Consider the following 23236-nt stretch of genomic DNA (forward strand, 5'->3'; position numbering starts at 1 on the left):
TACAAAAAAAATGCAATAGCCTCACAGACACACACCAAAAAAAAAACTTAAAAATTGAATATTTAAAAAAACTTCCACCATATCTGAATTCGTGCACTGCTGCATCCAATATGATGATCTATCCAGCAACAAAGCGGTGACTGACAGATTGGAAGAGATGAAGTCAATGACCATCCTGTTGTCTGAGCTACATAATAGACTAGCATGTGCTTGTGTGTGTATGTGTGTGCATATGAACCTCTTTGATACTCGCATACTGTTAACCCAAGGGAGATTACCTCATATCCATCTCAACCAGCTTCTACACCCATTCCACACAAACACACACTAACATTTAGCAAATGTACATGCATGTTTGTGTGTATGGTGGGGGTCGATGTTGGAGTTAATACCCCCCCTTCCTCTTTTCTCCCGCATGCTGTTGTCATAGCCACGCGGTATTAAGCAAAGGCTGCATTAACAACAGCTCCTATTGACAGTGTTGCCCTATACAGCAGAGGACAGATGTAATGGGTGAATATAGACCAAGATGCACCCCACGCATTAACTGATAGGGGTGTGTGTGCTAAATTTCTATTAACATCCACTGAATGATTGACTGACTCCAACACTCAATCAGAATTTGACCCTCCGGAGGGGCATTTTGGAAGTCATCATCCTGATCTTTCGCTGGAGGGACTTTATTCAGAGCGCTGCACACATAATTAAACTAGAGCAACACCGATGTATTAGTAGAGAGCAAATGCAGCATAAGGGTATTGATGCAACCACTACTGTAAATAGCAGGAGCTGCAGTGCAGAATTGCCAAAGATGTGCAGATATAGTTCTAGTAGTAGTTCATAGTTTGTCCTTCAGAGCAAACTGACAAGATTCATTTTTGTCTGTATAATGTTCTGCTCACTACATATGATCACAATTTCAGAAACCACATTTAGAGTAGTCTGTATGTTAAGTCATGATCAAACCAGCTCTGGTTCAGTGGCCTTCCTAAAACATGACCTCACACGTTGTGCTGACAAAACAAAAAATAAACAAAATACAAAACCCAAATTCCACGGCATGACTGGGTATTAGAAGAGCCATTTTATAACCCCTCATTGAGCCATTTTTGTTCGGCTGAACGAGGGTCACAGTTGACAGGAATTGGTTAAACAGTCAACAGTGATTTGTGCTTTAGGGCTCGCAGTAGCACCCGTGCCAAGCAGAATAACTGCTGGCTCTACTGTGGCTCAGAGCACTCAGCTGGACTGCAGGACATTTCTGTGACAGCCCGGGCAAATGTTAACTAGCTTGATCTGTGACAGATGAGGCTCTGAAGTGCCCTGAGGAGGGATCACTGCCTGCTCACTAACATTTATTAAATGATAACAGCAAACATTCAGCATCCAATATGTGGATGTGATTCTCCTGATTCTCCATGAATCAGAGCTTTTGCTTTTTACAAATATGCAGGGTCAAAGTCTTTATAAAGCATCTGAAGCAGAGCCACTAATTAGGCTTTGTTCAACTTATTTCTACCAGTGCGACTTAGGTTATGGTTGGAAAATATCAAAATAACAGATCCAAGGGCAAGGGCAAAAATAACAGAAACATATTTAGCAAAAGACATTACATGTTTTGTGTTGGTGGCTAAATATATAGTTGTAGGAGAAATCTCCAAATATTTCATCAATATTTGTCATGTAGTTTCTTTACATCAGCTCAATGCATCAACACTGATAAGAGTACAATAATATGAATGTTAATTAATCTAAATAGGGATTGAAAAATGTTAATATGATGGTTTAACACGTATAGATACTGTACATTACAATTCCCCAGAAAAAAACAGGTGTCTTAGATGCAATGCAACCTTTATGATCCCATATGATTATATATCACTATACAAGTGACAGTTCATGGAAGAAAAATCAATCAGGACCTGTTTGCTTAATATACAACAATAATCTGTAGGTGGCATCTCTACAGCAAATCAACACTCCCAGCATAAATGAGCATACTGGCCCCAATAATGCAATCACTTATTCATTATAAACATTTAGAAATGCCATTTGTCTTTCAGCAGAACTGTCACATACAGTAGAATATGGACAGAAACCCCCACTTCTACTCCACCCTTCCCCCACCTCTTGTCCTCCTCACCTCACCTTCATCGGTGCTCTCCAGTTCTCGTCCTGTTACTAATCCTGATCCTTAAAGAGAAACGCTGCTCATGTTTGAAAGAAAAGTACTTAATAGAATACCTAGATAAACACACCAGGGCTACAAGATGACAGAATGAATATTAGCCTGCCCATACTTCAAATAATACTGCAATATCTCCATAGACAGTCCATACTTCTGTTTTTATTTAGATACCATATTTTAATGGCAATACGTAAATTTACTATTGTGCTAGTTAGACCTTTTAGCTGAAATGTTACAGGCAGGACAGATGAGGACAGGGACATGGTGATGAATAACTGACAACTACATGCAAAGATAAAGATAATAATGATGGGACAGTTCAGATTAGTCACAGATTATGTTTTATGTTAAGATTATGTTAAGATATTTTATGAATGATACTGTTATAGATATATCTATATATCTATCTATTTATATATATATCTATAGATATCTCTATATCTATAGATAAGATATATATCTTGATATGTCACATCTATAAATATGTAACATTTTACAATGCCTGTGAGCAGTGCCTCATAAATAAAGATCAGACTGTGAGAAAGAGAAGTTCTCCCTGTGATGCACAGTACTTTACTGTAGATTACTAGAGTGCACACAGTCAAGCATAAAGCTCTGTTGTTATTTCTACTGCTCCACATCTGTATTTGAGTTTTAACAAATCACCACGTCCTGCTGTAATCTGCCAAGGCCATATTATGGAGACTTCTTCTATCTTTGTCTCATTGAGCTCTTGATAGTCCCACTCATACAGCCATTCTGAGATTAACACTCTCTATCCCTTTCTTCCTGTCTTTGTTTCACACACAAACACACACACACACACACACACACACACACACACACACACAAACACACACACAGTCAGATGGGATCAATCCTATGAACGAGCGAGAGCAGCTGAGAGGACACACCGACAGACAAGCTCATTCCTTCTTCACAGGAAAACACTGAACCAATGAAAGATTGCTCAAGGGCAACCAATCAGGCTTCTCTACTAACAGCTGGCTACAGAAAAAACACAGACAGAGAGGAGTGGAAAGAAGGCGACACACCAGAGAAAGTCAGCAACTCCTAGAGGGAGACTTTCCTCTCCCATTTTTGTTTGCTTTGCTCTCCAACTCAAGCCAGTTTCTGTATTTAACAGTGTGTAAATCTGGACCGATGGAGAAAAAGGGACACAGGTTTTCTTGCAGATAAACACTCCTCCAAAATGCTGTTTGAAGAACCAAACAGATTCTGCGGTCTGAAAGCTGAGCCAAGCTTTAAACAGAAATACTAGAGAGAGAAGCAACATAATTATCACACACACACACACATTGCAAAACCAACTCCTAAGCACAGACAGCAAGAGACACAGAAAGAAGAGATGATGAAGTGTTGTTGCCTTACCCAAAATCGTCCAGGGAATACATGTCCCTAAAGAAGAAACAGATCTCAAGGAAAGGATGAGAAGGAGCTATAAAAGTAGGAGATTATGGAGGAGAGGGGGTAGTGTCAGCCTGAGAGGAGAGAGCGGTGTACATGCTGTCCAACGCCGACTCAAACTCAACCCCTTTCCCTTTCTTCACATCCTCTAAAAGTATTTCATAAAATCAAATCCTCTATGCCAACAGAGCAGACATACAGTAGGACTGAGGCACAGTGAGAGTGGGAGGAAAGAAGTGAGAGAGACGAGGAGTGTTGCAACAGAGTAAGGGAATGGGAGAGAGAGAGAGAGACAGAGAGAGAGACAGAGAGAGAGACAGAGAGAGAGACAGAGAGAGAGACAGAGAGAGAGAGGGAAAGAGAGAAAGAGAGAGAGGGGGAAGAGAGAAAGACAGAAAGAGAGAGAGAGAGAAAGAGAGAGAGAGAGAGAGAGACAGAGAGAGAGACAGAGAGAGGGAAAGAGAGAGAGAGAGAGAGAGAGAGAGAGAGAGAGAGAGAGAGAGAGAGAGAGAGAGAGAGAGAGAGAGAGAGAGAGAGAGAGAGAACATGTGACCACTGCAGACCAGTCATCTCCCTCTGCTTCAAGGATCTGAGTGCTGTCTTTCAACCTCCAAGGAATCATTTCCACTAGATGGAAATTACACGGTAGCCCGTATAAGAAATAAGAGTGCTTTTACACTGGCTTCTGTAGAGTGTAAACTCACAAAAACTAGGGTGAAGCTTTAAATAGAGTCTACAGTAACTGAACAGTCACAAATTCATGTGGGCCCTCACCCATACTCAGCGATTAACTACAGGGTGGGAAACAACAGCAACGCACCAAGTTCATTCATTCGTCTTGGCTTTCAATAAAGCACACTCTCCAGTTTAACATGAGGCACGCTGTGGTAACACATGTAACGATTAGTTTTATATTCTAACAATAAAGGCTTCATTCATCTAGAGTTGCATTTGTGGTTTTCTTGTAGCTTTATCAGAATTTGCCCTCAACACGTAGTCCATATGGCTGAAGCAAACATAGACTATTAAGCTTCTTTGCCACAACGAGCTAAGGTGTGGAAAACAAAGTGCAATCCACTGAAAGATTAGGAGGTTTTTGAGGTTAAGAAAATAGGGAGAAACATGCAACAGGCCCTGAGTCTCAGGTGGAGCCTGGAAAGTTAGAGAAACACAAGGTAATCTTCTGTAAAATAGGTAGCATTCAGAATTAGTATTTAGTAAAGCTGCAGGAACAAATGCATGTAGCCAGCATAGTATTTAAAAGGCCAAGTGGTGTAAATGTGTATGAGACAGGTAAAACTAGTGAGCTGACTCAGGAGCAGGATAAACTATGGGATGCTGCATTCAAGAGTCTGTGGAGAGAAAGCTGTGAGACGAAGAAAGAATGCAGCACTGCTTCCGTGAAATCTTTCATCAGTATGTGGTGGGTCATCTGATACAACCTGTTTGACCTCCATCAAACCAAATGACACATGATGCAGGCTCCTCAACAGACCTCCACTGACACATCGCCTGTATGTGATGCATTGGATCTGTAAGGAAGTAACTCCATTACAGAGTATGCATGTAATGGTTTGTGTTGTTTAATGATAATGATAAATACAAAGAGAAGGTAAATTAGGTTTTTACTTTGTAGGGGGAAAAAGCACCATAAATGAATAAAATAGACGTAATTTAAAAGAATGTTACTATAAATGGGCACACTGATGGCAAAATGCAATAAATATTTCATCAGTCACACCAGATAAAAATAGCACGTGCACATAAACACAAGTCACAAGTGGGTACACTGCTATAAAGAAAGTCCTCCTATAGTTCATGTCAGAAAGCATTATTTGTTAAATAAGGCTTTGTTTTTTTAACATTACACATAAAATTTTATTTTAATTATTAAATAATTACTGATTATTTAATGGATTAAACAGCTAATTATTTTTAGACTTAGGTGACATAATTCAAATGTGTCTGACCAACACATCAAAACCAAACGATATTCAGGTTATTATCATATAACTTGAAAAAAAACAACCAACAACTGCTCACAACCAAGAAACACTGCTGGTATTGTTGCACATACTGTAATGTGACTTATCAACTAATCATTTCAGCTTCATTCTTGGCACTCTGAAGGTGGTACTAATGCATGTTTTTATCACTGTTGGTTGATCCACTCTTAGTCTTTATTGGTGCAGTTTATCTGTGTTAGGTATGTGTTGGCATGATTTTCCTTACGTGTGATTTAACATCCACCTTCTCATAATGTCAAAGAGGAGGATGGGAGTGTTGTGGTGACACTGGTTCACATGGAGCTGCGCTCAGATCAGCGGCAGCATGCATTAAGATGCATAACTCAGCGTTTTACCTTCCACTGGCTGCGCTCGCTCATTCTACCTTCCCTACTATGAGTCACTACAGAACAAGCGCTTCAGAAATCATCCTGCATTAATAGTACACGACTGACGCCTCTTCTACTGTTTCTCTCCCAATCTACTCTGCCTCTCTCACAGTCACACACACAGACAAGCATCTCAAAGTATCACCACTATCCAACCAATCGAAAGACAGTCTGTCATTATGACAATAGAGCCGTAACATAAACCACTAACATTACCAGACTAAAAATAAACATACACAGAGTTGTGTGTATGAACATACATAAATGCACACATACCCTTACGTAAAAGCTGCAATGGAAGCAGTGATGCAGAACAAATGATCTCATTGAATACAATTTTTTATTTTTACTCTGCAAAAGAGAACCCAGGTCACCTTGTTTTTGCTTTGTGGAGATTTAAGACTTCCCTTCTGGGCTTGAGTCAAAGAACAGATCTGCCTCAACCAGAAACGAACACAGAATGGGTCACAAGCAGGACAGCCTTACAGAAAACGGGAAAGAGTATGTGAGACCAAGTGAACTGGAAGATATGAAACTTACATGTTTACGGTCTGAGAGGAAAAAAGTTCTGCTACTGGCCATGATTTGTAAAAGGTTAGAAGGTTACAAGAAAGTGTGAATTATTTAAATTAGGTTATGTTACAAAATAAAAGAAAAAAAAAACACCAGACGTGTGGTCATCTATAGCATTGTCTAGTCAGTCGTTTACTCCCTTTCTCTCCTCCCTCGTCTTTCCTCTTATGAAGAGAGAAACAGCAAAAGTACACACCCAGTCTCTCTATCTTTCACACACACCCACACACATGCAGAAAAACACCGGTAGCTACAGTAAAAGCAGTGAAGAGTTCACAGTATCTGAGCAGAGCTGTCAGAGTTAATGTGAAGCCATAAATCAGAATGTTTCAGGCTGCAGCTACAGAAACATGGAGGAGTCAAACTACAGGCAGCAGGAGGAAATATAAAAGCACAGTTTCATAAATACATCAGAATACAGAGCCTGGAAAAGAGCTGCTGGTAGAGAAGATTTGGGCCTCGGTGCATTCTGCATGCCAACATAAGCAGGGAAAGAGCTTAAAATACCTTCCATAAGCTCACGCATAGAATGAGGATTTTAGCATGAGACACGTTTTCCATAGGCTGCATGTGTGGATCAGTCATGGAGTAGGGCTTATAGGTGTCTGTGAGGAGGGGGTGGGGGGTCTGATAACCTGCCTGGCAACCACCAGAATAAACACGCTCCTCACCCTATGATGAAGCGCCCTCACTTATCGAATTTCCCCCTGAAGCCACGCACACTGGCATCGGTCATATTCAACATTTTCTTTCACCAGGTGCGCTGTCTGTGGAGAAATACATGATGCTGTCGTTTCCATGACAACATTAGTCTGGCTTTAATCTGGCGTTTAACACACTGGGCGGGTCTGGCGGTGACAATAGATGGCTAATAAAGGGCTAAACAGTAGAACTGATGCCTTGTGTATTATGAATGCAAAGCGAATGGTAAAATGACATCCATAGGCAGCTGAGGCCCGGTGGGTGGGTCAGTGGATGAAATTTTGTCCCTACAAAGCGAAACATGAGCATTAAGATGCACAAGACACAAAGAATGTTCGATACATTAATGGTTGTTGCATTTTCTTAAAAGATAATTAAATAAATGCAGATATATGCTGGAGGCAGCGGGCAGAGTGTCGGTGCGCATCTGTCATGACGCGTCAAACCGAGCGCACGGTGCTGGCCGCAGCTTACCTCATTTTCTCCTCTTTTATTCACTCGGAGCTGATGGCACTGATGAGGCTGATGAATAGGACGAACAGTCCGCTTTTACTTCAGTCTGGGTGGCTAGAATCAGCCCACTGACCTCCACCCCGCGTCCCAAATGTGCGTCTGTAGAAACAGGCTGATGATGAATCGTGTTGCAAACACGCTAAGCGACAACCCGAGCGATTTCTCCCATCTGCTGCTTTGTGCTCCGCTGTCTCTGCTCTCCACACGCGCCGCTGCGCCTTCTCAAGTCCATGTTCAGCAGGGGCTTGTGCTCGGTAGAAGACGATGAACGGTAGTCGTCAGCCGCCGTTTCCCTCACGCCATGTTTTCTTCCCATTCGTAGTGTTTTGCTGAGGCGGAGAGATTTCGGGTAAAATGCTACTACGGCGTGGGAAGGAAGAAGGTGGGGGAGAAGGCCGGCTCAATGCTGCCCACCATCGGGGAAGACGCACGCATGCAGCTCACCGATTCCCCCCCAACTCCACCCCCAGATTAACAAAAGCGTCATATGACCCAGTCCCTAATGCACTCCTGCGATAAATCCTGTTTGCATGATAATGGTCAGTTTTTCTAAATCCTAGCTTATATAGAGTTGCTTGTGTTATAAAAAGGATGAACAAAATAAGCGAAACACCTGCATTCTGCATCTGCAACAAGGGCTGAACATTATCACCGTCAAGAATTGTTGCAGGACTGTTGGTATTAATTTTTAGCCAGGTGTACCCAGTAAGATGGTAACCTAGTGCAAACATTCCTGACATGGTACTCTGCTAAAGTGTTCCACATTTATGTATTTTATTTATTTGTGCTGCTATGGTCTTCAAATAAAGGAATATAAATCTAGCAAGGGCAAAATGTGCATACATGACACCATGACATTTCCTCTTGGGAAAAAAGCAGATTGAACAAATAAAAGGTCAGAAAATGGACCATATAGGACACAGCATCATAGGAATTTCATGTTGCATTTACTTTCAGATAAATGGTAATTGTTCAGTGGTATTCTGCAGCCCCAGGTTTTATGTGCTAAAATAAGTCATGTTACATTCACTCTGTAGATTTCAGTGTTTTTTGTCATAAGTCTATGAATCTGTCAATCTTCAGATTTTCAAAACAACACCAATATGCCTTATGTCAGTGGCATTCATTGTCACAATGAAATCTGCTTAAACCCAACCAGAGAAATCACATATAATCATGTGAGTGATCTTGTAACAAAGCAAAGATGTGATGCTACACAAGAAGATTGAGAGCAGACACTGGTTTACAAAAAAACTGCTAAATAGTGTTTTCTTAATAGTCCCATTGTATGTTAATCAGGCTGAAGTAGTGCATTGTATAAAAACAGTTAAATATCTTGCTAGCAACTGATGGTGCACATGAGCACATCAGCCAATTACAGTGTAATGGTCTCATCTTTCCCCCAACACACAAACTGTAGAGAGAGACAACAAGGTAACAAGCTAACAAGGTCGCATAACTGGGAAACCAAGCCCAAACCTTGCATCTCAATGAAACTCGTCCAAAAAATAGAAACTGTTTCAAATACTGTATACCAACCCAAATTATGCTCATCTCCACTTCACACCTGTGATTATATTTACACATCTGGGACTAAACAGTGTTTTATTAAAGGAAAACAGCTAAAAGAACTAAAAGTGGCAGTGATGGATTTGAAAGTTCAATAAATTAGAGGAAAGGTGTCTTTTTTTAAGGACCGGGAAGCACAAACATTTGGAATATGTTGACATTATTTTGCTAAAAAGGGCTAAAATTCCTTATTTTGAAGCCAGGTTACGTGGATATTTTTTCAAGAACAATCTGTCCTTATAGTGAAATCTGACTTTAAGAAGCTGAATTATGCAGTGTGTTCATCAATGTTGTTCTCCTTGATGGACCATACTAATATCCACTAAAGTCAACTTAAGCCCCGACTGTATAGGTTGTTTTAAATACACAATTAGTCGATCCAGATAATGATTAATAAAGCTTAATGTATATTTTCCATGATTGACACCTGTCTGAATATTTTGGTGAGTAGTTTTTAGGGCTGTCAGAAGCTCACTCTGATATGTCAGTGTTAATTAACAGGGGAGCATCCTGCTTCACTTCCTGAGTTGTTAAATACAAAATAAAATAAAACGTAACAATAAGAAAATCAATCTTTCTCTTGCCATGCACAGTTTTTGTCCCAGTGGATCTCTAGCTCGAAACAGCTCTGACAGGCAGCAAATCAAACCTCCTCTGTCCATTATCTGTGGCAGAAGTGTTCACAGTACAGAAACAGTGAAAGCCAAACTGTACAAATGCATATGTCATAATGTCTCAGCCTTTGGTTCTGTTCTGTTGGATTTGTTTGTGTCATGTTATTAGTGATTATGCTACAGTACTCATAAAAGATTATTTTTTTACATGTAGTGTGAATAAAGAAAAAGCTGAATTATACAGGAATTTTGTACTTCAACCACTCATTACACCTCAACCTGTTTAACTCGCCGGGAATCTGACAGCAGATCAGGAAGGAAAGATCTCTTCTGTCAACTCACTTCAGTTCAGTCAGATGGACTTATTTTTTATCGTCTGAATAAATTTATGTTTGGTTCAGTTCAGTTTAGTGCAGTTTGGTTCAATTCAGTTCACTTCAGCTGGAGTTGAGGCTCCCAGCAGCAGTTTAGTTGACAGTATTTGTCTCTCTCTCCTCCCTCAGACTATTCTCCACTGCATCAAGCTCATGTCCTTTCCTCCTGTTGACACAAGGTAGCTGTCATCATACAGGAAGGTCACATTGGTCACATGACTGCTGTGGCCACCATAAACATGACTGGGAGCCTGAGGGGGAAAAAAAAGAATCAGGTGTGGCGTCTTTTTGCGTTTCCATAAATTGTGATTTGAGGATTTAGATCTGCATCTAATAATAACTAAGATACACACAATGAAGGATGCTTACTCTGAACTGTGAGCAGGGGTATGAGAAGAGATGGACTTTCCCAAAATCATCCCCAGTAACCAGGAGGCTCCTATCATTAGACCTGCAGACGGCGTTGATGTCAGTGCCATCAGAACCGTCGGGCCACAAACCTGAGGAGTAAATGAGCGAAATGAGCAGACATGAAAACCTGAACACACACCTAAAGAGGGAGAAGGAAGCAGCCCGTACTTACCAAAGACCTGGAAACCCAAAGTGCAGGTGTAAGTGCTCCACTCAATATCTCGGGTGGTCTCCACACTGACCACTTGTTTGCACACTGATGGGATCCCTGGGAAAACACAGCCAAAGTGTACTTGGAATAAATATTCCACAACTTTGATCAAATTCGTACTCAGATGTTGCTGAAACCTGATTTCAATCGAGTTCTTTGTCAGAAATTCGGGCCTTTAAAAGTGATGTTTATGTGTTTTAAATTAAAATCTCACACGTGGGTCATATTCAATATGTCGAAGACTTTTTCAACAGCTGCGTTATTAATCATTAATCAATTCAGCTGTTGTCAACTCAGTTAAAACATCTCCAGCTCCAAATTACTGCTGCTGAAAAACAAACTTAATGGGATATTTCTGGCTAAAAACATCCGATATTTTACAGTGAAATATACCATAAGTTTGACCACTAAGAGAGCCAGTGTATTAAACATGGACTACCTTAGCACTAACAATTTTGCACGTGGTCATTTCTACTCATTGCTGACACCCAGTGCACCGTATATTTAACATCAATACAGACACAGAAAACAAAAAGAATGAAATCATGCAGGTATATTTTGCATTGCTGTTTTGCATATGCTCTCCTAGACATTTAAGCATTATTTTTTATATCAGTCTCTATTTTTCTGAGGATGACAGTGATTATACTTACAATACAGTATCTCATAATCGCCTGAGTTTGAGACCAGATACTGGGAGTCCAGTGACCAGTCCAGATGAGTGATGAAACTAGAGTGACCCTGAGATAAAAAAAGAAGAAACTTATATTACTTTCCTTTAAACAATCAAAACAACACAGGTAGCTGTATTCTTGCTAGGTTGATGTACGTATGGTTTCAAGCACAAACATCAATTTTAGATACAGCAATCCCTAGTCATTGTGTTTTTGATATAGCAATGTATAACTCAGCTCATTGTCATTTTACAGCTTCTCTATCAACAGTGAGGACAAAGTATACAGAGTGGAGGCACAAATATAGAGCTGAAGAGGAAAACTAAATATAAAGTCAATGCAGGGAGGACTCAAAAATAAACAATGACGATGAGGGGTGAACATAAATACAGGTGCTGACCGAGCACTTTCCCACTCGACTGTACTTCCTCCCATTTTCTGCCACAGCATAGACATAGATGTAGTTGTCGTGGGAACCAATGGCCAGGAAGTTACCATCTAAATAAAATAGAAGAGGAAAGGAAGATTACTGGTAGGTGTAACGTCCTTACAATGTTGTTTTTTTTTTTCCTGCAAAATGTGCCTAGTTCAAACTTTTGAGATTTGTTTTGTGGCTTTTATTTTTATAACTTCCTGCAAAACAGAAAAGTTATATTTTGAAAGGCCAGACAACAGTAAAAAAAACGAAACCTAACAGCGGTAAAAGACGGTAAAGGTATTTTTATTTTTTTTTGTCATTTTAGTGATGGTTACGTATTGTATTTTTTGTGTTTAGCCCCCAAGTGAAAGTGGTAACAAGGTTGGTCCAATATCGTTTTAATTTATTTTTTTGTCTGTGTTCACTTTGTATAGATTTTAACTAAAATAAAGTACTTAGTATTAAAGTATAAAGTATTAGCTTTTCAAATATGTGTTGTACAAACACAATTCTTCACACTCGGTGGAAGGTTGAATATTTTAAAAAGCTTTGTAAAATGCTTTGAAAAATATTTAAATTTATTCAAAGGTTAACCCTAACAGTTTCATATCTGGAGCTGTTTTAGTAAAAATATTGGTTGTGGTCAAAAATATTCAGGAACTGCATATCATTAACGATACATTTAGTATGCATGGAAATAATTTTTTAGTTCTCTTGCTGTCATTTTTTGATATTGTTCATTTAGCTTTGCTGGTTTCAGCAACTTGCATTTTTGTATTTTTTCCTCTTTTACCATGTTGACGCCTGGTGGTAAATTTTCCGTTTAACAAGGTAAAAGAAGAAACAGACAGTGAGACCAGCATTGCATGCTCAGGGGACACACAGTGTCAGCAGTTATCAACATACCTGGCCCATAGCGCATAACAGACAGCTGTTCATTCCCATCTGTGTGCACTGTGACTAAATCCTTAGAGTCAGAGTCCAGTACCAGCCACCTGCAGGATCAAAGGCAGACTGCTCACCAATATGTTTTTTCGTTAGCCTAATAATGAGCAAAATCTGCTCATAATTTTCTTTTCAAACAAAACTAATGATGGGACGTATACCTGCCAGTCTGGGTTCCTATGGCAACCACAGCTCCAGTCGGGTGGAAGCCAGCAGATTGGGCAGCATCCTGTCAGACACAAAAAGTAAGTTGCAAGATGTTTAATACCGACAATAAATAGTGAAAACAGGATATTATGCCAATGTTCCAGAAGTTGTTTGATTGCGCAATTAAAAGTAATAATAATAATAATATTCTGGGGCGTGAGAACTGAGACAAATTCCCATGACTGACCCTAGGGGGCAGTGTGGACTTAACTTACCTCAATAGTCTTGGTCCAAATGAGCTGATGGGAGCTGGAGTCCCAAAGGCTGACCTGTCTGTCATAGCCACAGCTGAGGAACTGAGGCTTCCAAGGGTGAATGGTCAGACCCCACAACTCATCAGTATGACCCTGGAGAGGTGAGTGTTTCGTTTTTTATTCTCATTCCCTTACTTTGGATTCTGACATAAAACTGTAAACTTCACCTTGATCAGTATTGTACAGCTGAGATAGGACAACATCATAGTAGAGCTGCAACAGTTACAGTTACTGGATTAATTAAATAGTCAAAAAAGCAAAAATGCAGAACATTTTCTATGTCCGTTTTAGTTTGTGACGTGCAGAAATCTTGAACTATGACATCTTACAAATTAAACAGTTTATGGATAATGGAGAATTGGTCAGTGATAAAACAGACAATGGTTGCAGCTCTAAAATGAAGTACAAATGCAAAAATATTGAGCCACACTGGTGCATCTACAGTACCTGTGTGATAGGCACAAATTCCCCATCCAAACTTCCTTGCAAAACAAAGTTCTTGGTGGTCCCAATGAGCACAGTCTCCCCTCTGCCCTCTGCTATGGTCCGTATGGGACCAAACAACTCAGGCACCTGTGGAGAAAATATATATATTAATCATGTAAACCATCTGTTCACACTGAAAAAACAACTAGTTGTTTACTGCAAAACGTGGTGTCCTCAGACAAATGAGTAATCTAATATTCTCACCACTATAAATTTAACTGTTACCGCAGGAGTGCAATTTCTGGCTGACATAAGACCAAGATCTGCTTAAAATGCATCTCAGCTTTTTAAAAATGTAAATAGTAAATGTGGTAGAACAGATCATATGCTGTACTTTAACAGAGTTGAGTAACTGATAAAAGTATGAATTATAAATATCATTCTTCTAATCAAATGTGAATCGTACACATTTGTATTTTTTTCAAAAGTATAGAATATTTTGGTTTTCACGACTTTTGGCACACTTTTTCCTCACCTCAACAGTTTGTATCTGCTGACAGCTGCTGTCCCATGAAATGAGCCTGCGGTCTTTACCTCCGGAAACCAGCGTGCCATTCCTCAGCATGCACAGGGCAAAGATGCTGCCCTCGTGAGCTCCATGGATAATGTGGCTGATGCGATTAGTACCTGTGTGACAGAGATTGGATGAGATGGATGAAAAGGTCCAGTCACAGAGAGCAAAGGTCAGCTGCTTTAAGAGGGCAGATTAACTGGCGGACAGATAGACAGACAGACAGGGCGATCAATAGATAAGTCAGATCAGAAATGGGAGAGTGAGAGGTGCAGGTTTTTATCAGAATTAGAGATCCACCTCGCTTCTCTGCATTCTTGATCTTATGACAACTCCAGAGCAAGGAGTCTTTGAGTTTATGAGCACAGACATATTTTTATGGACAGATTTTTAACTTTCTTGAGGGCGTTCTTCTCAATGACTCTTAAGCAGTTTTTCTATTTTCACCAAAGAAGCATGTGTAACCACTGAAAGCCATTGCAAACTCTGTTTCTTCTTTTGTCTCAACTAAAACCTTCTGGCAACCATTTGTGAGCATCTGCGGCTGGTTCCTTGAACCAAGATGTTTTTAACATTCGGTAGGTCCTCTGACTTTGTGTGAAGAACTGTACCTTTTCCCCACACCAGGATGTTCCCACTCGAGTCTCCAGTTATAGCATCTCCATTTTCTGCAAATGTGACGCACAACACAAACTTGGGTTTCTCCTGTTTCTGCAACAGCAAAACAAACTTTATGTTATTTCATCTTTAATTGACTATCATTACATTTTCTATTAATGTTTCTACATGAACTTGAATATATGCCTTTACATCAAACCTAGCTCTAACGTGCAAGACAGAGTGGGTGGCCTACCTCAAACAGTCCTTGCTTTTTCGCCAGGACACCTTTCTCCAGGTTCCAGAAGTAAAGATGGGATTTACCACAGGTCACTACAATGTTGCTGTCCGTCGGGTGGAAGTCTGCAGCAAACACTGACTCATTGGAGCACTGAGCAAAACACATGAAACAAGTTTAACTTGCACAAGCAAAATAAGCTGCCTGTACTTGCACATTTGAGAGGAAGCTTAACATATGCCTTAATTTGTATATTTAACAGTCATACCTTGACCTCTGCCAGTTTGTCTTCCCTCTGCCAGTCCCACACAGAGAGGACATGATCATTGGAATCATCTACGGCACACAGTGTGTTTCCTCCATTCTTACATGCACAAAGAGACACATAGTTAATATATCAAGGATCAGAAAACTATGTACATGCACGATTATGACGAACATGAGCCTTCAGAGGACATTCCTTACCGACTTGGAAAAAGCCAAGCAGACCAAGGCTCGGTCAAAGAAGCCTGCACCCAGAACATGGAGGGTGTTCAGGCTGACAGAGTCCCACACACGAACATGAGGAGCCAGCTGCTGCCAGGAAACACACGCACACACAAAAATACCAGGAGAGATATATCATCAGCATGATATGACACAAGGATTATAAGTTACTGAAGCGAACACTGAATTCAATGAATATATGTATAAATGAGTTTAGAGTGAATCTTTTTCAACTTCTCAGCTTGTTTATTTAGCAGAATTGTCTGAACCAGCTGGGTAAACATAATTACTTGAAGAAAAGAGCAAAGCCATATCTCCTCACTACATCAATAAATTAGAATTAGAAAGAATAAAATATCAATAAGAGACTTCACTTACTTTTCCATCAGAAGAGGTGCCTGCCACCTGCCCGGTTGCTATGGTGATTTTATCAGGGTGGACAGCCAGGCTGGTAAAAAAAATATGGGAAAGACAGACATGAAAACAGTTAAAAGCCTTTTTGACATCAAAAGGAGCATTTGAATGAAGATGAGCAACGAGCTCACAAAAAATGAAAGGCAGCGTTTGGTGAGTGAGTGTTTTCCAGCTCTGAATATAATATTTGATTTGGCTGCCACATGCTGGCCGTGATAATGTGTGGTACAAATGAAACAGTTTAGGATAAATTCATCCCCTTTTGGATATTGTGCAAAAGCAACACATAGGATGTGTAATGCTCCAACACTTTGCCTTCAAAGAAGCGAGAATGTGTCTGTGAGCCTTCCTTTGATCTGTGACTCAAACATTATTAAGCTGAACTCCTTTTAACCTCAGAGTTTAATAACATCATCACGGCAGTAGCTGCTGCTCTCACAGCATCATCATCATACCATCACTTTTATTATTTTGCACCAATGCCTGCATTAAATTGTGCAAACAAGACTTGAGTACACCTGATTTCCTGGTAATTACCTAATTTTTCTGCATGAGTAAAGAGGAATACAGAATAGTTAGTCTGGCTTCATCCTGCTGCCCTGCTACCTGCATGTGTGTGCACCTGTGTGTGTCGTTTTTAGGTTTGAGAAAAAGAACCAGCCTTGACATAACTTTTAAAAATGGAATATGGTCAACTCAAACATGGAAAAGAGAAGCCCTGCATGATGTGGCAGTGTGTCCACAGTTTTTTTAAGTCAATGTGTAGTGTGTCTTACCATTTAATATCATCTGTGTGTCCAGTGTAGTGTCTCTGCAGCTGCTCATCCACATTAAACAGCACAACCACTGAGGCAATGAAGTACACGGTCTCTCCAGTAGGCAGCAAATAAAGGTTAGAGCGACAGTCTCGACCTCTGTAACCGTAGCTGGAAATTAAGTAGGTTAAGGAATAAAACAAAAGCAACATCCAATGTAGAAATGAGACAGTAAATCAACAGAAATGTTTTTTCAAGCAAAATAAAAAACTTATTTTGGAATTTTTTTTAAACTGCTGGACTGGACAGGAAATTTGAGGGGCAGAAGTATGAGGTTTCAGAATTGTGACAGGAATTTTTCACAAATTTCCAATTATCAAGCAAATAATGTGCAACGTGATTAATCATTAGTTGCATCCCTAATAATAAAATCTCTTTTGTACACTCAAACTACTTACACTCTTATGTTCATCACTTAATTTAATAACATCATTATAACTACATTATCATGTGAATGTGTCTAAATTATTTTTATGATCTGTTTTTATTCATGTTAATATTGATCTCAACATAGAGACAGTGTGTGAGTCCCTCTTTAGACTGAATCTTTTCCTTGTTTCCCTCATGTCCTTAGTTTCTGCCACTAAACAACACACTACACTGATTCCTTTATCCAAAAACACACACACACACACTTACACATGCACGTGCACACACACGCACACACAAATGAAATGCAATGAAAATAAAAGGGCACAAGAAAAGCTGCTGACTGGTGGTGTCTTAGCCTGGCAGCTCTTTGCAGGTTATTACTGACTGCAGGCCGCAGAGCGATGAGCCCGGGCAGCACAACATGGTGAAAAAGAACATCTGAACAGATTTATTCTGACAAGCAGAGAGGGCTGAAGACACATGCAAAACTTCCTTGAACTAAATCACAGGCCAATCTGGATTTAGTTTGCTTAGAAGATTACATGTTAAAACTTCCCAAATCAGATGTAGGATTGATTTTTAACTTGCAACCCATGTGCAAATAAAATAAGAAGACTGAAGAAGGCATCACCCAGGTGGTCTCTCCGCCTTCTTGATGGAAACATCAATGAAAGGATACACCCAGTCCAGTTTGAGTTTGTTACTGGGCAGTTCAGCTCTGGCCTCCAGGCAGTAGGTGTCCACCTGGTCTTTGGGTATGTACATGGTGATGGGACGACCCTTCAAATACATTTTCACATAACCTTCCTCTAGAAAAAGCAAAACAATACCCAGTGAGATTATTTACCTATTTAGTTTTTATGGTATTACAAGCTTACGAACCACAGACATGATAACTGTGATAAAATGATGTGGTATGATTTGAATGACAATGGCGACAATGTAGAATGTGTGACAATGTTAGAGCATAAAGTGATTATAGTTGGAAAACATTTTTATGATAAAACAAAAAACAAATAACAAAATTTGCAAACACAAATAAATGAGCTTTTAAACTGACTTTATTAGTCATTTCAAACACAATTTTAGGACAACAATGAACACAAAATTAACTGCAAACATTTTGTTAAAAACTTCCACAACTCATAAATATTTAGAGCAGAGCAGAGGTTAACCAACACAGAATGCAGAGACAAGCAGAGCAATGGAAATGCTATGAAAAATAAAACAGATCCAAGGTTAGAAATGAGGATGATGAAGGATCCTTGTCAATTTAAAAGATGCTAACACTGAAAAATAAATCATGCAGAAAACAAGGGAATCAAAACCAACATAATGAACCCTATTTTCTTTCCAAATAGCAATAAAAGAGAAACATATTATGATAATGCACTCATGGGTGAGACTTCCTATGAGTTAATTTTTTGTTTGGTTTTTGGTGATGATGTTTAAAAACTATTTAGATTTAGATTAGACTTTGGTTGACTTCCAAAAGAGGCTTTTTATGCTACAGATGTAAGAATAGTAGAGTCAGAAAATCTACTTTCAACCATATTCTTGGCTTTGTAGTGTTTGGCTCCAACAGGACGTGTGTGTGTAGTAGTATGCCACTGAAATAAACTAGTAACAAATCTGAAAGTACTGGCTAGGAGATTTAATCGGGCTGCAGTAACTTGGTGTATCAAGAGGAGAGTAAGATGACAAGCTCCCAGACTTTTTCAAATGGAGGCTTAAATTTGGGGTCTTTTTGACATGTTGTGCCTTAGTGGCACTGCCTTTTCTGCCCATGTTGGCCTTGCTGCTTTCTGAGGTTTGTTGTAGGCCAGCCGCTGATCGGGCTGTTACAACCGATGCAACTGTGCTGCTGCTGCTGGTCCCTGTTCGTTTGGCAGAGCGGCTGAGGTAAATCTGTACTGTGACTATAATGTAGATGGAAAAGAGAACAGAAAGGATGGAGAAAAGTGGTTGGAGGTTGTCAGGGCCGGTTGAGAAGGATTAAACAGGATGAAAGATGAAGGCAAGGGGTGAAGGAGGTTGGTAGAATAGGTTAGAAAGATGTCATGGCTGTTTTGTGCCACATTTAATAAAATCATCCTGAAACTGTCAGGAGATAAGCTATTAAAAGGTAACTATGGGAAATGACTCCTCTTATAAACCACCAGCAACATCAAACATTAATGTAAACTTTTGTTTAAAGTAGTTTTACCACTTAGGTTACTCTTTTGTGTTTAGGGTCTAAATCAGAGGTACCCAACTTAGGCGTCAAGTTTTTTCTTTCGCCTTATTGTAGTGGTCTGCAAGAGATTCCCTGGAAAGAAAACTCTAATTTTGTAGGGTAAATTATGATGGTACTGTGAAATTTGTCTACTACAAGCAATCCAACATTTGTGGAGAATAAAGTGTGCGTTGATAAAGAACATCCGAACACTAAGTATTTTATTATAGAAAAGTCAAATTTTTCCCTGAATCAGTACCAAACTATAAATTTCTTCCTTATTAACTATTAGCAGTTCATGGGTATGAAAATAAGGCATTACTCATTTTTATGATGTTTCTCTCATTTGTGCTTTTTTTTTCTTCTTGGAAATACTGAACATTTTTTTTATCTTTAGCGCTTTCTGCAGATTAAACACTGAGAGGATTAGAGGAGGCTAATCTGCTTACAACACGTAGAGGGGTCAACTTGTAAGAAAGGGGTGCATTTCATTTAAACAGGTCACCAGACAAAATTGTTGGGAACCAGTGGTCCAGCAGGTTTTTAGGGATTATTTTAAAAACTGTTTAAATCAACACTGGGTAAACAGTAAAATACTGTATCTGTTAGGAAATGAGCCAGTCTTTTTAAATTCTTGGCCGCTTTGAAAAAACTAAAGGGAACTTCACATACAATCAAAAGACACTTCAGGCTGCGTGACAAAACTACAAGCAGTGAAATCAAACAGAATTCAATAGGAACTACCCCAGAACAGAGACCGAATTTGTTTGTAATGCAAATACTTATTCCGAGGGCATAATTACAGAAGAATTACAGAATTACTGAACTGCAGCAAGGAATTTCCGAACAGAGGATTTAAAGAGTTTGCAGAAAACTCAAAGCAACTGTGAGGAAGTGCGTGTCAGAAATCTTTGTGTTGTTGCTTTGGTGACAGACTAATTGGCTTTGAGCAAATGTGAAGCTGTGTGTAAACGAAGCACCAGCTACAGTTAAACAGGTGTGAAGGTAAACTGCAATCACTACAATCACACTCTGATGCAGCACTCAGTGCAGGTTAGGTTGGGTGTGTGTGCCCAAGTCTGTGTTAGGTCAATCTCAAAACAATTAAAGGGAGGATAACTTTCACACACGCACACACACACACTCTGTAAACCCACTCCTGCCTCAGTCTGGACAGCTCTCTGTTCACTACCTAATAAGAAATCACAAAGGAAATCATTAAAATTTTAAAGAATACACAATATTAAATTGAAATTTTAAAAATGTTCTGTCACTGCATCAAAGTTGAGATTAGGGGTCCACGTGTGCACACAAAACAAATTATCTGTAGTGTCCAGAGAGCTGTGGAGGCCGAGGGACACTGGGAGGCGGTGGGGGGGGGGCCTACCTTTGCAGTGGGTCACACGTCGCATCCCTTGTAAAGGTCACAGAAAGAGACACAAGCACCAGGTGAGGGGTGGCAGGGCTTCCTCATTTCGTGGCCTGTCCTACTATGAGTTAACTTCCTTTTCCTGGTGGTAATGACCAGCAGCTTCTCTCCTTAATGCTCTAAATGGATCAGAGCTCATTTCCTGTGTGGTGGCGTCCCACCACTTCTGCTGCTCCAGGTTAAATGTGACTGTCTGCTTATGCTATGTTTTTAATCCTCCAGACCTAACAGACTGACCACTTGGAATTTCACTTTAATTCAACTGTTTTAATTAGCTAATATTAGTTATATACATTACAAGTCTTTCAAAGCTCACAAATCTGCTTGCAGTACATTTTTGCTACATTACATAAACCATTCTGGATGTAATGTCTTCATGTGTTCCATCTAATCATTGTATTGGCAGAGGTCACTCCCACTGTTTCCACTTGTATCGGCTAATTGTCACACAGTGGTAGTTTATGCCCATGACAATGTCCTGATTGAGCTGCTTTTTAATTCAAATGTCTGATAATTGGTGTACATCAGACTTTCTTCTAACATTAAGCATCTGAATCCAGACAGCAGTGCCCTTACAGATATTTAAAGACCATTAACAGGCTTTGTACTGGTTATAACGACAGCATTAACATTTCTACCTCATAATTCAATGTGCAAATAGCATGTGTTGGTTTATATGTGTGTCACATTTGATAGAATTGGACCTCGAAATACAGAAGGTAGTTTGTTAGATGAGTGGGAAAACCAATTTTACAATTTTACTAATTTAATACAAAAATGTGTGTGTGGTGTTCCAGCCTGAACAGAAATGATCTAGAACCAAGTATGAACCAAATTAAAAATGCAATTCAATTTCAACAAAAATCCATAGTGTGCTGGAGATGGAAATTTTGATCAATATTTATCTCATTTCATATTCATTTTTATCGTCTTACAATGTGTGGTCTTCATTTTGGTTTTTAGAATAATCTGTGCAGACATCTGGGCCATTATACATATTATAAGCCTAAAATGGTTGGCTCATCTGTTGCTCTTGGTAGCGCTGATTTCTTTATTTTGTATCTGTCCTACCCAACGATTGTCACGTAAAATAGAACTATAAGAAAATGATGCTGTTGTAGCTTGACCCTTTGTGCAGGTATTTAAAATGTAGGAGGGCTGTAATGAATCAGATACCATGCTGTTTGTCCTTTTAAGGCTCCATGTTTTCTGAGTCCCGCAATTAGAATGGCCACAATAATGAGAGTTAAATTCCTTTCAGTTGAATTAAAGGAAAAGCCTTTAAGTAAAATAATCAAAAATGTCAACGAATGGAAAAAAAGATTAGTTAAATGAAAATGTGGATGTAAAGAGTAAGTAATGGATGAGATGGACTGGTTACTTGTTAATTAAAGGATGATTTTTACAGTGAGACACAACATCATATAGAAGAAGCCTCAGTGGTCCTCTGTATGTGGAAAATGGTTCGAGGCACAAGCAGTATTGTATATTTTGTCGTATGATGGTTGCTTCTTGTTTTATAAATGCAAAAGGTGAAAATGTTTTTATTTATTTTGCTACAGTTTCTAAAGAACGCATCCACCTCTGACACAGAGAGCCACTAAGCATCTGATGTGTGAGACAGCTCTCCGTGGGTTGTGTCTGAGCGTGAAATTATCTTGGATGTCAGGCTTCAAAGCCTTAAAAGAGCATTTGGTTCTTACCTGCATTGAACACTGGATCCCTCTGTTTGCTGCAAAGTGAGTAAACAGACATCATTTATTCAGTTTCTCCCAGTGGATAAAGCTGTACTCTATAAGGAAAGCAATGACAGGGAAAAATGTATTCATCATCATGTCCATTTTACCTGTCACTTTTTTTGCCGCTGGAATTGCTGCCAGTGGATCCAGCACGGGTTCGGTTACCTTTGGAGTCACCTGAATCTTTCCGCGTCAGAGTTCCCATGTGTTCGTTTGAGTTAGTTCTCCTCACAGTGCTGTGGTGAGAAGGAAAGTGGACAGAGGCAAAAAAACTGGTCTAAATATAGGTCATCAAACTACTTGACGCTGCTTTTCTAAAAATGCCTGCTGGTAAAGTTTTCATCTGAGAGTCAGCATTTCAAAGTGTGTACAGGGAAAAATATATATATTTGATGATTCAGCTCAAATCAGTTTTTGCCTCATATTTTAAAAAAGTCTTATACTTTTTTACTGTTTAC

At 39.5% G+C, this 23236-nt stretch overlaps 2 protein-coding genes across 17 annotated transcripts in view; both read right to left on the reverse strand.

Moving 5' to 3' along the window:
* Positions 1 to 8582, reverse strand: part of evla (Enah/Vasp-like a) — a 30646-nt gene extending 22064 nt beyond the window's left edge. For 2 of the 6 annotated variants that reach the window (XM_067480784.1, XM_067480787.1), the window contains exon 1: positions 3581 to 3853. In XM_067480784.1, the coding sequence (XP_067336885.1) occupies positions 3581 to 3603 (23 nt within the window). In that variant the 5' untranslated portion in view covers positions 3604 to 3853. Of the gene's footprint in view, positions 1 to 3580; positions 3854 to 7760 lie in introns of those variants that run through there. The other 4 variants (XM_067480786.1, XM_067480783.1, XM_067480790.1 and 1 more) reach the window with 4 other exon arrangements.
* A 147-nt stretch (positions 8583 to 8729) lies between these two features.
* Positions 8730 to 23236, reverse strand: part of eml1 (EMAP like 1) — a 45001-nt gene continuing 30494 nt past the window's right edge. For 8 of the 11 annotated variants that reach the window (XM_067480777.1, XM_067480772.1, XM_067480776.1 and 5 more), the window contains 20 exons: positions 22886 to 23014; positions 22743 to 22771; positions 20998 to 21024; positions 18075 to 18204; positions 16985 to 17134; positions 16173 to 16242; positions 15774 to 15884; positions 15577 to 15672; positions 15327 to 15461; positions 15085 to 15184; positions 14438 to 14589; positions 13924 to 14049; positions 13438 to 13569; positions 13177 to 13244; positions 12977 to 13065; positions 12053 to 12150; positions 11632 to 11719; positions 10940 to 11035; positions 10726 to 10856; positions 8730 to 10607 (listed from right to left, as the gene is read on the reverse strand). In XM_067480777.1, coding sequence (XP_067336878.1) covers positions 10482 to 10607; positions 10726 to 10856; positions 10940 to 11035; positions 11632 to 11719; positions 12053 to 12150; positions 12977 to 13065; positions 13177 to 13244; positions 13438 to 13569; positions 13924 to 14049; positions 14438 to 14589; positions 15085 to 15184; positions 15327 to 15461; positions 15577 to 15672; positions 15774 to 15884; positions 16173 to 16242; positions 16985 to 17134; positions 18075 to 18204; positions 20998 to 21024; positions 22743 to 22771; positions 22886 to 23014 — 2083 coding nt within the window. In that variant the 3' untranslated portion in view covers positions 8730 to 10481. The remainder of the gene's footprint in view (positions 10608 to 10725; positions 10857 to 10939; positions 11036 to 11631; positions 11720 to 12052; positions 12151 to 12976; positions 13066 to 13176; positions 13245 to 13437; positions 13570 to 13923; positions 14050 to 14437; positions 14590 to 15084; positions 15185 to 15326; positions 15462 to 15576; positions 15673 to 15773; positions 15885 to 16172; positions 16243 to 16984; positions 17135 to 18074; positions 18205 to 20997; positions 21025 to 22742; positions 22772 to 22885; positions 23015 to 23236) is intronic. The other 3 variants (XM_067480774.1, XM_067480781.1, XM_067480773.1) reach the window with 2 other exon arrangements.

Source organism: Channa argus, chromosome 16, assembly GCF_033026475.1.
Source record: "Channa argus isolate prfri chromosome 16, Channa argus male v1.0, whole genome shotgun sequence".
Classification (NCBI taxonomy): Eukaryota; Metazoa; Chordata; class Actinopteri; order Anabantiformes; family Channidae; genus Channa; species Channa argus.